The sequence below is a fragment of the Aedes aegypti genome, chromosome 3, assembly GCF_002204515.2.
Source record: "Aedes aegypti strain LVP_AGWG chromosome 3, AaegL5.0 Primary Assembly, whole genome shotgun sequence".
NCBI classification, from domain to species: Eukaryota; Metazoa; Arthropoda; class Insecta; order Diptera; family Culicidae; genus Aedes; species Aedes aegypti.
In genome coordinates, this window is record NC_035109.1 from 312,056,893 (window position 1) to 312,072,305 (window position 15,413).

At 37.8% G+C, this 15,413-nt stretch overlaps 1 protein-coding gene across 8 annotated transcripts in view; it reads right to left on the reverse strand.

Annotated features, from left to right (window-relative positions):
• Nucleotides 1-1,039: 1,039 nt before the first annotated feature.
• LOC5569782 (MOB kinase activator-like 2) overlaps nucleotides 1,040-15,413 on the reverse strand; it is a 521,979-nt gene continuing 507,605 nt past the window's right edge. For all 8 annotated transcript variants that reach the window (XM_021855727.1, XM_021855721.1, XM_021855722.1 and 5 more), the window contains one exon: nucleotides 1,040-3,327. In XM_021855727.1, coding sequence (XP_021711419.1) covers nucleotides 2,769-3,327 — 559 coding nt within the window. In that variant the 3' untranslated portion in view covers nucleotides 1,040-2,768. The remainder of the gene's footprint in view (nucleotides 3,328-15,413) is intronic.

Here is a 15,413-nt window from a genome sequence, read left to right on the forward strand (position 1 = left end):
TGGCAAGCCCTTTTTGGAGCCGGCCGATATTTTGAACGCATCTCCCAGGGAAGTGGTCGGCTTTATCAGGCTGATCGTACCAGATTGGGGGATTCTCAATGCTGCAACTTAGGACTTCTGCCCATCAATGGCAGATGGCTAAAAGTTCAGTCACCGCGCAAAGTATTCCGATGGCGTTCCCGCCACTGAGGGTCTTTGTAAAAGCAAAAGGGTATATCACAATAGTTCTAAAAAAAATGGACGCAATGATCTCACACCCGACAGAAGGAGGAAATCTGTGTTACTATACATCAGTGAAACGTGGTGTATATCAGCAGAGAACACTCAACGGCTACAGGTGCCTGCGGTATATTATTTGCGCTTGATGATCTCACAACTAGATCTCCAATGTTGAACTCTATCGCCGATGCCACCAGAAGCCGAAAGGAACAGAAATTCGGGAACGGAAGTGGACGTTGGTCAGTCAAACTCTACGAAGGGGTGGAAATGAAATAGACAAGCAGGCGTTAAACTGGAACTCAGCAGAACATCTCAGCAGAGGCAGACCCAGACAATCATGGCAGCGCAGCCTCAACAAAGAAATAAAAGAAGTCGACCAAAATTCGACCTGGAAATAGGTCAAAGCCGTAGCAGGCTACCGTCCAAGATGGTAATCTTGCACATCGTTCCTATGCACATCCAGCGGTGCCCAAGACTAAAAGTAAGTTAAATATGTTACGATTTTTTACATATAAAAATGTACCACCTCAAAACTCATGTGTATCAAGTGATATTTTAACGCCTGAACTAGAGAAGCCTCAGTTTACAAGATTGGTTCACCTTTTTCACGTAGTCTAGAATACTTTTCAATTGAAAAGTAGCACTTTATACGCTCAGTTTAAACTTGAATGTTTTGAATTAATTGTAAACATGAACGGAATCAGTACCAAAATTATGTATAAATCAATATAACAACATATAAAGAATAAAAAAATATAAAAGGATGATTCTTCAACTAACGGTCAAAATAACAAAAGGAAACAGAAAAACAAAAACCATATGTGATTGGTACGAACTTTGTTGCAGTTTGTTATTACATTAGATTTCTCTTCTTTCTGCACAGTTATCTCATCTCGATACTACGTATGTTTTCAGATAATTTCTCTGCTTCTCCACTCGCCGTTTACAGTTTTCTTCTAGGTTTTCACAATGTTCACGTTCCCCGTTGCAAATCGAAAAAAAAAACCGACGGGTGGAACAATCATGTTTTTTGCCTTGTTCTACACTTTTCTCAACGGGGAAAGGAGTCTACTTAAAACCACTAACAAGAAACGCGAAACCCGCACAAAAATGGTTGTAATTGTAGTTAACTAAATAAACAACAATAATAATTATTAATTTAAAACATAAAATAATAGATAATAAGAACGAAGGGGGACGATCGAAAACAGATGGGAGAAAAAGGGGGATGGGGTTTAATAGTAGTAGTAGTAGTAGTAGCTGTACAGCAGTGCGTTCGGTAAAACATAGCTACTTTGAATCACAATTTTAACGCTAAATCGAAGTTTAGGCAAAACAACACACCGCGCGAGGATTAGTTTGCCATGTGTGTTCCGAAGGATTTTTGAATTATTATTGCTGTCGTCATAAGAAGGGGGAAGGACTGCCCGGCAAACTCTGAACTGGTCCTCGTTTGCTGTTCGGACTATTCTCGTGTGGGGGAAAATTTGATTTTCCCCTTTTGCCTTCAGTTTAGTTGTTCGTGCTTCACGACAATCGCGATCCGTTGTTGCAACCTCCATGTTATCAAACTTGAATGAACCTGTCCTAAAATGTTTCTTCACAGACTATTAGTTTATTATTCAGAAAATACTTGGCTCAAAATATTCTATCGGTGAACCGACAATTCTCACCTCACGCCACTCGTAGAGTAAGCCCAAACATGATTTGTCGGATTTCAACGATAAAATATTTCGAGCCAATGATTTTCCCAACGATTATAAACTTAAACCCTGGCGAAGGAAATTTTTGAGGTTCGTTCAAGTTCGAGATAATAATGTGGGTTCCAGAGGGATGCGTGTGTCGAAATTCAAGTTTTCAAGGGGTTTCTACTGGATTTTTCTCACTAGCTAAAATTTAAAGCATGATGCCGTTCCAACAACGATACTGTGGTGTAGTTTGCATTTTTCTTCTTTTCATACGTTTTTTCCAAGGAAAGACTTTCGCGTTTCACTATCTCACTGTCCCTTTACTTAGGCTAAATGTAGTTCTCACTAAACACAACATAAATTATATAGTCAACCCTATACTCTTCTTTTCTAATGAAGGGGTATTATTTCAAATAAGTGTTTTGATCGAAAAGAAAGAACAAAATAGGAAGCTGCTTTCCGCATCAACACAGTTTGTTTGGTTGGTTGTTCTGTTCGTTTTTTTTTCAATTGTGTAGTATTGTGTCTTCCTAGCATTTGTTGCTTTGCTGTCAGGTTTTGTGTAACTTTTTTTGGGATATAATTGGATTGGTTTTTGTCTTATTTCTTACTTGATTTGTTTTCTAGTTTTTTGTTCTTTGTTCAACTCTTTAAGAATTAGAATTTTGTTGTGGATTCTCTCATTTTATGGTTTCTTTTTTTTCTGCTTTTTTCATCTCTTCGTTTTTTTTTTTTGTTAGGGGATAAATCACATTTCGGTCAGAGATTGGTTTGAAGCTGCAAGGCTCCGCAGCACGCAGCCCCGCCCAGCAGGAAAATGGTACCGGCCCCGGCGCCCACACTAGCCGTCCAACGTATCCACTATGCCGTTGTCTGGGTGTTGGAGGTCTGCTGGGTGCTGCCACCACCGCCATAGCCGACGCCACATCCGATCACACCGACGCTTCCGGTACTGCTGCCACTTCCACCTCCTCCCGGACCACACGTCTGCATCATTTGTTCTTTATTACTACTAGAAACATTATGACTATTATTTACACTGCCCGATTCTAACGGTTGTTTGCAGATTGGCTGCGCCGTCGCATCGCCATCTATGAGCGAGTGCAGCGTCGCGACGCCACTATCACTACTGCTGCTATTATTGTTCTCCACACAGGGTCCTCCTGCTCCTCCGGTGGCCATAACCGACGCCGAGGCGCTCGCACTGGCACCGGTCGAGGCCGTCGTCGCTGTGGACGTGGCCGACACCGATCCACTGTCCGCACTGTTGCTGCTGGCCGCCGCCAGAGACTGCTGTTGGCTCGTGCTGCTTCCGGTGCTGCTGGTGCCGGACGAAGGTACTGGATCGTCGGTTAAACGTAAAGCGATTTCTAGATCACGTAAAACTTCGGTTTCTTTGGGTTCTATTAGATTGAAACGCCTGGAAGAGGAAACACATGTGGATTAGTAACACGCTCACGGTTGAAACCGTTATTAATTAAATTAATTTAATTAAAGAATTAAATTAATTAAAGAAAATGTCCATCAATATGGCACCCAAAAATATCAATCTTTTGTGTTTAGGCCAGCGAACTTTTGACCCACACTTGATTCAAATCTTGTCCCACCAATGGAGCAAAAGTTCGTTGAAAACAAGCAATTTGAAAACTGTTAACCTGTCTGTTAACCTTTACGTTACCAGCCTCCGACAAGGCATTTTCAAATAGCTGCCATTTCGTCAATTCCCATTCGATTTTTTTGAAACCACCGTCAGTTTACTTTAAAAAGGTTTCAGTTATTTGTCATTGAGGGAGAATGCTGGATTCAGAACCATGCCGGAGATATTCCGGATTGTACTGGGGTCACGAGGGTGCCACATTAGGGAAATGTGATCAATTTTGTATTTATTGCAGTTACAACACTGATTTTTTTATGTAGAATATAAGATAATGATCTATTGTCATCATTTCAACATAATTCAAACAAGTAAACCGTTCCGGAACATGGTAGCCAGTTCTGCCAGGACCAGTTTGGGGACATTTCCGTTTCATGTCCAAAACATACCGTGCGAAGTCTCAATCTTCATGAATTCGAGGGAACTTGTAAATAAACGAAGATTTGGCCACTCCAGAGCAATACAATTTGAATTGAGGCGAATGAACTGGCTTATTGAGTTTTAAGCTTCAAAAATAAAAAAATAAAAATAAAATGCATGAAGAATTTGTAAGTAAAACCTTTGCGGATAATAAGCATGAGCTCAAGCATAGATGACCGCTTCGTAGTTGCACTCCGTGATTGATCGGAGCAGTCGAAGATGCACAGAGATTTAATGAATGGGGCTTGGGATTAGCGATCCATTCTCAAAGAGCACGAATCGAGAGTTCAAAGACTGAATATACCTCTGCATCTCCTCAATTGTCTTGGAAAGTACATTGGGTTAGTGGGTGTTTCCGGTCCCATCGCTCGCTTCAGCTGGGGCAAGCAGTACAATCGATGGACCAAACATTTATGAATGGATTACACCACTGATTTCTATTGCATTTTCTATTGCTCACAATCGATGGACCGAACACTAATCTGTAGGAAAACCCTTTGCGGGTAATAGATGAAATCTCGAATGGGTTCCAAATAAGATACAGTGATACCTCCATTAGTCGATGTTTCATGACTCGATATCGACTCATGGAACCATATTGAAAACAATATTTCATGGTTACTATGATGGTTCCCTTAAACGGCTTTCCAAGTCATTTGTTTCCACGACTCGATATTTCCATGAGTCGATGGTCCCTTGAGATATCGACTCATGGAGGTTTGACTGTAATTGCTGGCTAGATTATTGCTTAATTTCTGATGAAATCCTTAACATATTCTAAGCCAAATTTTAATTCTGTCGCACGTGGAATTCCTCCATTCATGAATAGGCGGTACGATTGACTGAACCGACGTTTGGTCGAATTTACTCTAATTTACGGGCAATAGGTTGTTCTTTTTTATACTGTTAAAACAATTATTAAGTCGAGTCTAGTACACGACACTGAAGACGGCCTTACAGTTGAGGTCGAAATACGCGTATCTGTCAAAGGATACAAACTCTAGTGGAATTAAATGGTATAGTACTAAATTCGGGTTACTTAATTATTGGCAGTAAATATGCCAAAGGTTAGTAAGTCAAAGGGATTTAATAAATCATAAGACTGTTTTTATTGTGTATTCATGAGGAGTTTCAAAGGAAGTGTGCCGTGCTTCAAATCGGACGCGAAAATGTTTTTACTGCCGTCAAATTGAAAAAAAAAACAGATCATCCCGGTTTTAATATCTATTAATATTAGAATACAAGTGTTTCGTTTAAAAAGTGATAGTGGAAAAATTTAAGAATGGAAAAGTGTTCTAGGTACTGTGAATCAAATGCTTTTTGGCTGCCCCATGCTTTGCAACGAACCGTCCGGAATTGACATGGAACACAGGGTTTCAGAGAACCAATCCGGTGAGTTTGCTCCAGTTTGATACATTTTCTTTTGTAAGATTTAAGGATCGTATTTTTTTTGTGCGTTGTGGAATTTCCGGTCGTTTCTTGAACGAAAAATGTTTTTTCCGAGTTTGATATTTTTTTTCGGTTCGCGTGTTCTGTCCGGGCAGGAGTAGTGTTAGATTCGTTGAATCTGATGCATGATCCTTGTGGGCGAGCGTCGCAATCCGGATCCATTGGGTCGTATGAATAAAAATCGTTGAACTTTACTACATGTAGCATCTATTCAAAAACAAAATCCACAAAGTTTACTACACTTTTGGTATGAATAAAAAACTTTTCGAACATGTAGTACTTTTACTTTCGAACATGAGCAGTGACTGAAGCTGCACGTTAAGAAATTTCCATTCAGAGTGCAGAGTGATTCTGCACTTAAAGAACAATCTATTCAGAGTGACGCTTAAAATTAATACAATCATGCATATGAAGAAAATGCATGGAATCTAATCGATTACGCGACAATTTGCACAAATCATGAAGGTGCTGTTATTTGACAAGATTTGTAGTGTAATTTTGCGATTAGTCTGGTATTCTCTTTATGTCTATGATTTTATGATGACGGTACATCAAAGAATTTTCTGGGTGGTTTTCGGCATTCGCCAACGCCAGTGATTGATGATTTTTTAAATACTAGTCTAACATCTATGAAGAGATCTTGAGATAACAGCTGGAACCACATATTTTCTAGCACCAGTAGAGATTCTGGTGAAATTGCGGTAGAATTGTGATGCTCCCCGTGTGTTTTCTTAACAGCATGTTGAATTCCGGAAGTTCTAAGTGTTTCTGTGATATTCTCGTTATTTTGGTGGGGTTTCTGAGAGTATCCTTGGAATGTCTAGAACTTAGAATGTCGAGATTTTTATGGGAATTGTAGTGATTCCATTGGTAGTCTTTAGAATTCAATGAGGATCTCCCCTAAAACACCAGGGTTCCCTTTGAAAATATTAAAATTCTTATCGATTTCACAAAAAAAAAACCCATTGAAATCTATAAAATATTTACCGACATTCAAAACGTTTATATTAAAGCTTTGCTTTGAAATTCCAACGGAACTGGAGATCAACTGAATCTTAAAAGTTTTTACAATAATTACAAAGATTGATTTGCAGAATATTTGTATTCACATAATAATTCGCAGTAGAGTGTCCATCCCGGGACATCCCGGGACAAAAAATCCCGGGATTCAACCAATTTCGGGATATCCCGTTTCCCGGGATATTTGTTCGGACATCCCGGGAATCCCGGGATTCCCGAAATTTAGGTACCAACCACTGAATTTCAATGAAAAACAATTACATTTTTTTCACTATAAAGCCTTATTTGATAAAATAGAAAAGCATAATGAAAAAGAGAATAAACGAGTAATTTTTTTAATGGAAAGATCAATGTTTTAATGCTTTTCTCCTCAACATTAGCCGTTTTTATAAGCCTAGGCTGAGAAAGCATATTTGAAAGTACACCTAAACTTCAGTCAATAATTTTCAGTGATCAACTTTAACATAATATTCTATGATATCTTTAAAATAATCTGTAGCACATCCGTATTTATTAAATCTAATTATTGTTTTCTGTTAAGTAATTTCTTCAGAATAAAAAACAGAAAGTCATATATGAAATGTGATTATTGTTGTAATAACATAATATCTCTGATTTGTTAAATGTTAATTATATCTTGGAAGTTTTATTTTATTGGAAAAACCATTGTATTGTTGAATTTGTACTTATATTGCAACCAAAATACTAGTTTTATTAATAATTTGAGAAATCCCGGGATCCCGGGATTTCCCGGGACAAGCCTAGATTTTTGTCCCGAATCCCGGGACGAGCGAAATGGCCGGGAAATGGACACTCTAATTCGCAGGAATCCCACCGAAATCTCATAGATTTTTACAGAAATACCGTCCCACAGAATTCCAAGAGATTAATATTCGGAATCCCATTCTCACCCCAATTCTAGAGTTTTTACCAGATTCCTAATATTTCCGCAATATTCCCAGAATGGTATTTAAACTTTCAGAATTATCATAAAAAATACGACATCCCTATCGGAATCTCAAAGTTCCTACAGGAATTCCGGAATTCAAAAGGAAATCTGAGATGTCAGAATTTACACGTAAAATTCAGAATTACATTATAAATATCTGAATTCCCACCGACATCCTAAAATTCCTAGAAAATAACATAATTATCGTAATGCCAGAATTCACACGGTTATTACAAATTGCTACTGCCGGTAATCTTACCGGAATCTCAGCATTGGCGGGGCGAATGTTTTCGTAACCTCAGAATTCCTAAGCAAAACTCAAATACCATCCGATTTATCAAAACTCATATCGTTTTCCCATGATTTTTACTCAAAAGTAAATTATTCCATTCAATTCCGCAATCTCAAAGCATGTGTAGCAACCTTTGAAGCTAACTACCAGTAGCTTTGTAGTAAATGCTACCTTTATTCATAGCAATGCGTTGTTTGTAGTATGTTCGAAAGGTGTAGAAAGGAAAATGACACAAACATGTTCCACTCGTGTTCCACATATAGCGTTTACTACCGAGAATGTAGTAAACTCAACTTTACTACATTTTATTCATACGGCCCAATGGATCCAACACTACTGACGCGTTTGTTTTTCTTTTTTTTTTCACCGGCACACTTCGTTTTTTCTTTCGCGAAACGCAAACCGGACACAATGCATGCTCCTCGTGGGCGAGCGACGGAATCCGGATCCATTGTGGCCGGTTCGCGTTGCGCGGAAGAAAAAACGAAATGCGCCGGAGTAAAAAAAAAACGCGTCAGTAGAGTTTGATACGTTGAACCTGTTGTATGCTCCTGTCGAGCGAGCAACGAAATCAGTATCGTGTCCGGTTTGCGTAGTAACCGCACTATCAGTGTCGGTCATTCGTGTATATGCTCACGTATTCATTTCGAATTATATATTTATCGTTTACCAAAACGAATCCTTTCCCATATCCAAACTCCCAGTGTTTTCTTGTGGAAGTGCAGAGGACTCCTCGGCTTCTGTAAAGCAAGTAACACGTCAACATTTCTCTCCCATTCCCAAATTGACCTGCATTCGGACGCAGCCGGCGCACAGTGGGACGAAATCAAAAAAAGTGAGACATGTGTGTTTGTGCTGAAACCATTGGGTTTAGCGTTTCGACATGTTCTACAAAGTTTCATCATTTGTTGAGTACTTGATTTAGACACTGAAAAAAAATTCACTTGAAGTGATATACACTGAGAAAAAAAAATAATTGTTTTAATTATTGTCAAAATTGAAAATTGTCTAAGAAAGTATTGTAGGCAACATCATTTTTTGAAAGTTTGTCGAAGACAGGAAAGCTCTATCTCCTACACTGACGAAGTTAGGGGGTAAAAATGATGGGTACCCCCTTAAAACTCATATTTTCTCCATAATATGAATTTTTACATTTTTACAATGTTCTACAATGTTTAAGGTGCTGTAAAAATATACATTTTTGCCGAAGACACTGAAGCGCTAGCTCTCCCTTTTGAAGATTTACGAACGATTGTCTGATTTTTTCACATCAAATTTAAGTGTGCATATCTTGAAAAGTTGCAAGTAGTAGCAGCTAATAATAGCAGTACGGATAATTGCGGGGTCAAGCGGGGCTCATCGAATTTTGTTTAATTGAAAATTGTATTTCCCATTATTAATATATATTTTTTGCAGTTTTTTATGTATGAGGTATAGTTTTTAAGTATTGTTTTCATATTGCTATGGAATTTTTAATGTTTGCCCATTTTAAACGATGATAAAATGTTATGTTTTACAGTTTTTGTCAAAATTTGAACAGTTATATTTTTTAAAGTAATATTTATTTTTTCTTGTATCTGACAACATTTTTATAAGTGTATCAAAGAGCTTAATACCGCTATAAGAATAAAATCAACTGATCAACTGATTCAAATGTATAATTTCATTGTATATACTACAATCTTAGTAGTAAAAAATAATTGAATTGCACTCCTAAGAACATTAAAAAATAGAAAGATACAAATTTGTTTTAATAGCTATCAATGACATTGCTTGGATATCTATTATAGCGCTGTATATCTGTATATGTATTGATTTCCTAAATTTGCAAAATTACAAAAAGTGACAGACGGTATCTAGCATAGGGACAAAATTGAGTATTTAAGGATTAATAAAACTGTGTTTAACTATTAATAAGCCTGATACCCTTGAAAAAATTAAATAATTTTCACGGAAAAAACAACTTTTCCTCTATAGCCGTGTCAAATTGAAACTTGAACAGTAAACATTATAAATTTGCCGTTAGTACAATGGGCCAAGTGTTAAATATTATAACAAAACATAAAAAATAACAGATAGAAAAAAAAAAAACATTAATTAAAATTTAGAATACATACATTTATTCATAGGAAATACAATTTTCAATTAAACAAACTGCGATGAGCCCCGCTTGACCCCACAATTATTCGTACATATATAAAAAGGGTATAGGTTGAGGAACAGCATGATGCTAAAATTAGCTGCTACTACTTGCAACTTTACAAGATATGCACACTTAAATTTGATGTGAAAAAATCACAAAATCGTTCGTAAATCTTCAAAATGGAGAGCTAGCGCTTCAGTGTCTTCGGCAAAAATGTATATTTTTACAGCACATTAAACATTGTAGAACATTGTAAAAATGTAAAAATTCAAATTTAGAAGTTATGAAGAAAATAAGAGTTTTAAGGGGGTACCCATCATTTTTACCCCCTAACTTCGTCAGTGTAGGAGATAGAGCTTTCCTGTCTTCGACAAACTTTCATGAAATGATGTCGCCTACAATACTTTCTTAGACAGTTTTCAATTTTGACTATAATTAAAAAAGTTATTTTTTTTTCTCAGTGTATATCACTTTAAGTGAAATTTTTTTCAGTGTCTAAATTAAGTACTCAACAAATGATGAAACTTTGTAGAACATGTCGAAACGCTAAACCCAATAGTTTCAGCACAAAAACACATGTCCCACTTTTTTTGATTTCGTCCCACTGTGCGGCGCCGGTATTGATTATTATAATAATGAGAGCACCAATACTTACACATTGAGGATGCTACTGATCCCGAGTAGTGTCTGTTGGTTCCCTGTGTAAGTACAGCTGTTCTTGCAATAACGGAGTAGCAACTGCGGGCGGTCAATCATGCTCATGCTCATGCTCATGTATTCATGAGGAGTTTCAAAGCGAATTCCTTTTATGTTTTTATCAACAAATTTTTCTTGAGAACCCTGAGTAATTAATAGAAAATTTTCTTCGAAGTTTACTATAGATTATTGGTAACATTCTAGCCAAAGCCTTTTTAGGATTCTTGTTGGATTTCTGATGATGTTCGAAACAAAGTTCTGGTGGATTCATTGTTAGTTTTCTTCTCAGCTTTCTGCTGAGTTTTAACTAGTTGCACTGTGCATTCCTGGCGTATTCATGAAGATCTGCATAACACATTTTCCAAAAATCGTGGAAAACATGTGTCAAATTACGGAATACAGTGATACCTCCATTAGTCGATGTTCCATGACTCGATTTCGACTCATGGAACCATATTGGAAACAAAATTTCATGGTTACTATGATGGTTCCCTCAAACGGCTTTCCAAGTCATTTGTTTCCACGACTCGATATTTCCATGAGTCGATGGTCCCTTGAGATATCGACTCATGGAGGTTTGACTGTATTTTCAAAAAAAGGTTTTCGGTGAAACCTATTCTTTCTGCTCTGGAGTAGCCAGATCTGTTGGTAGCGAGGTCATTCTTCATTTATTGACATATTTTTTCCTTCAAATAACGGTAATGTCATAAAATAGGCCTTTCTGGAACCTGTACGTGATGCTCAGTAGTGGAAACACAGGGTCTATTCCTCATTAATTGATATGTTCTGTCGAATTCATGAAGATTGAAACGTTGCACAATAGGTTTTGGACATGAAACTGAATTGTCCCATAAAAGGCCTTGGCGGAACCAGTACCAGATGCTGAAGAGTGACCTAATTAGTTGATACCTAGTTCATACTTCATTAATTGACATGTTCTTTCGAATTCACGTCACACGGTTTGTTATGGATAAAAAACATAAACATCTCCAAGGAGGTTCTGGTGGAACCTGTGCTTGAAGCTATGGAGAGGCCACATCACATGTTAAAAAGTTGATTCTTCTTTTATTGACATGTTTTTTTTTTTGCAATTCACAAAGATTGAGACAAAAGCACAAATATCCCCAAAGAAGCCCTAATGGAACCTGTGCCAGAAGCTCTGGAGTGGCCAAATCTTTTATTACCGTGTTATTTTTCATTTATGTTGACAGGAACATGACATGTTATTTGAAATTCATTAAGATTCGGAATTTTTTATATTCATTAAATCAGAAATGTCCTCAAAGAGGCCCTGGAGGAACCTGTTTCAGGTGCTGTGGAGTGGCCACATCTATGGATATTTTATTTATTCTTCCTTTATCCGAATTCAAGAAGATTGAAACGTCGCACGGTATGTTTTGGACATAAAACGGAAATGTCCCCAAAGAGGCCCTCGTGGAACCTATGCCTGGAAATCTGGAGTGGCCACATCTGTTTGTACCGGGGTTTTTCTTCTTATATTGACACGCTCTCTCGAGTTCACGAAGACTGATACGTCGCACGGTATGTTTCTGACAAAAAACGGAAATGTCCTCAAAGAAGCCCTGACGGAACCTGTAACAGGTGCTCTGGAGTGGCAAAATCTATTGAAATTTAGTTTGTTTTTCCTTTATTGACATGTTCTCCCGAATTCATGAAGATTGAGACGTCGCACGGTATGTTTTGGACATGAAACGGAAATGTGCCCAAACTGGCCCTGGCGGAACCGGCTACGATGTTCCGGAACGGTCCACTTACAGGGTGTCTACTCGTTTAGCAAAATGAAATTCCCTGATATTTCCAGGTTTTTTCCAGGTTTTATAAAAATAATTCCAGGTTCAAGAAATACTGTAATTTTATATGTCTAAAACAAATTAATGAACGGAACTTTCAAGTGCATCAGTATGTGTCTTCTTGAAAGTATTTTTTGTACAGATTATGTACCATTAATTTCCATCGGTCGTTTGGATAACTTAGACAGCTTCATGGGCGCTAAATTAAACTTTATTTGGATATGTGGAAATATATCTGCAATCTAAATTAACACAAATAATTCGTAAAACTTTTGGATCCCGGATCCATTTTTTTATGATAGAAACACGGATTATCAAGCCCCTGGGTAATCGCGTTCGACCGTATAACATTTGACTGTGGTAATATGATTAAATTATAAATGTTTGCATTTCATTCGAAAAAGTTCTAAATTAGTCATGATTGTTACGAAATTTCGAATTGATTGTTGTTCAAGTTCCAGTTTACTTTTCGAATTTTTTTTTTCTGATGTTAATTTTAAAAATGAATGAGTTTCTTGAAAATATGAAATTTAGAAACCTCTTTCCAGGAAAAAAGAGATTAAAAAGTAACCAAAAAGAGACCGAAAAGAGACAAAACAGTAATCAAAAACCGAAACCTAAAAGGAACCAGGACAAAATGGTTTAATCAGACCAGACATTTCTCTGAAAATATTTTTAAAACTTTTTTTCAAATATTCTTTTTTTTTGCGACATTACGATGACATACCAGCAGATGTGCCAGTAAAGGACAAACATTCATTGATGTATTACGACGACATAACGAAAGGGATGGATTCATATCTATATTTAAGATATTCACTCTCCAAAAATTTTCCTAAGAAATTCCTCCAAATATTTGGTTTTTTATATCTCAAAATAGAACCAAGATTTTTCCAAACATTATCACAAAAAGTACCACAAGGCTTTCATCAGAAATTTCTTCACATATTATTTCAAATATTTTTTGTAAAAAACCCTTAGTCCTCGAGGATTTTATCCGGTGATTCTCCAATTAGTTTTTTCTAGAACATCCTCCAGGACTCCCGTTTAAAACATGTTGTAATATTCAACTATAAATTTCTCCAGATGCCTCCAAGGATTTCTCAGGATTTTCTACAAAATTGTTCTTTAGAATTTTTATTAGATTTTGACTACAAATTTCTCTGAGGATACCTTCAGGATTGCTCCTAGGATTTCTTCTCGGAAATTCTTCTATTAATTCTAAGATATTTTTCAAGGAAGTTTTCAAAACCTTTTTCTCAAGCATTCTTCCAGGAGTTTTCACCAAGGAAATTTGAATGTAATTTCACAGAAAGCTGAGAAATTAAAAAAAATCCTTGACGTAAATTTATGGGTATCTTCTGTTACAGTTACTTATGTAATTTCTTAGGCCACCCTTGATTAAAGAGGATTTTCAGGAAGACTTACTCTTGAATAACTTTTAGAAGATTTCCAAGATTATTGCTACGATTAGGGTTCCTAGTACCGTTCTCTTTTGACGAGTATCGGTTCTACGGTACTGTCACTCTCAGTACCGGTAGTACCGGTAAAATACCGGTACTGGAAGATTTTTTTGCAATCAATATAAAGCCTACAGTATTGGACACAAAAAATTGCAACTTTTTCAAATTCGTCAATAAACACAATTTTTATTCATTTTTAAGAATTATCACACTAACAAAATATGGTGTTAAATGATGAGTTAGCCGTTCTTACTTTATAATTCCGAAAGGATTCAAATACGACGTCCATCGGTTTCGGGTTTTCTAGATCCCCTCTCCACATTCTGTCACGTTTTTCCAAATACATAATACATACACTGTAACACTTCTGTAGACTCCTCCCCTTCCCTAAATGATGGACGCCATTTTTGAATGACCCCTCATGAAATACTAAAAAAATATGTTGAAATTCTAGTTTTGTCTGACTTGATGAACCACATTCATTCAAATCTGTCCTTTAACCATCCACAGTTTACCATTTTCTAGGAAACACGCAGAAAATTCTTGCATGATTGACATAACTTTTCCGGTAGTTGCTTTAACATGCCAGGATACAATTGTTACAAGCATATTTTCGGTGGTTCTAAACTGACAGCATGGTTTGCCCATTCACTTTTGCGTTTGTTTCTATCTTCCATCTCATGATTATTTCAATTATATTATTGTTGAATTAGCTTTCCACACATTTTTACCTTGAAACGTTATGAGTAAGTTATTTGGCTTTACATCAATTATCTTGATAAAGCCTCGCCAACAATATTTCGCCAATTCCCTCGGTTCATGGCCGCTTCTCTCCATCCTCGACTGTGACCCACGCTCTCCAGGTCCTGGTGTACCTGGTCAATCCACCTAGCTCGCTGCGCCCCACGCCTTCTTGTTCCGACCGGATTCGTGGCGAACACCATCTTTACAGGGTTGTTGTCCGGCATTCTTGCAACATGCCCTGCCCAGCGTATCCTTCCAGCTTTAGCTACCTTCACGATACTGGGTTCGCCGTAGAGTTGAGCGAGCTCGTGGTTCATCCTTCGCCGCCACACGCCGTTCTCCTGCACGCCGCCGAAGATCGTCCTTAGCACTCGACGTTCGAAAACCCCAAGAGCTTGCAAGTCCTCCTCGAGCATAGTCCACGCCTCATGCCCATAGAGGACTACCGGTCTTATGAGCGTTTTGTACATCGTGCATTTGGTGCGGGGGTGAATCTTTCTTGACCGCAGTTTCTTCTGGAGCCCATAGTAGGCACGACTTCCGCTGATGATGCGCCTTCGTATTTCCCGACTAACATTGTTGTCAGCCGTCAACAAGGATCCGAGGTAGACGAACTCGTCCACCACCTCGAAGGTATCCCCGTCTATCGTAACACTGCTTCCTAGGCGGGCCCTGTCGCGCTCAGTTCCGCCAACCAGCATGTACTTTGTTTTCGACGCATTCACCATTAGCCCGACTCTTGTTGCTTCGCGTTTCAGGCGGGTGAACAAATCTGCCACCGTTTCAAATTTTCTCCCAATAATATCCATGTCGTCCGCGAAGCAAACAAATTGTCCGGATCTCGTGAAAATCGTGCCTCGACTGT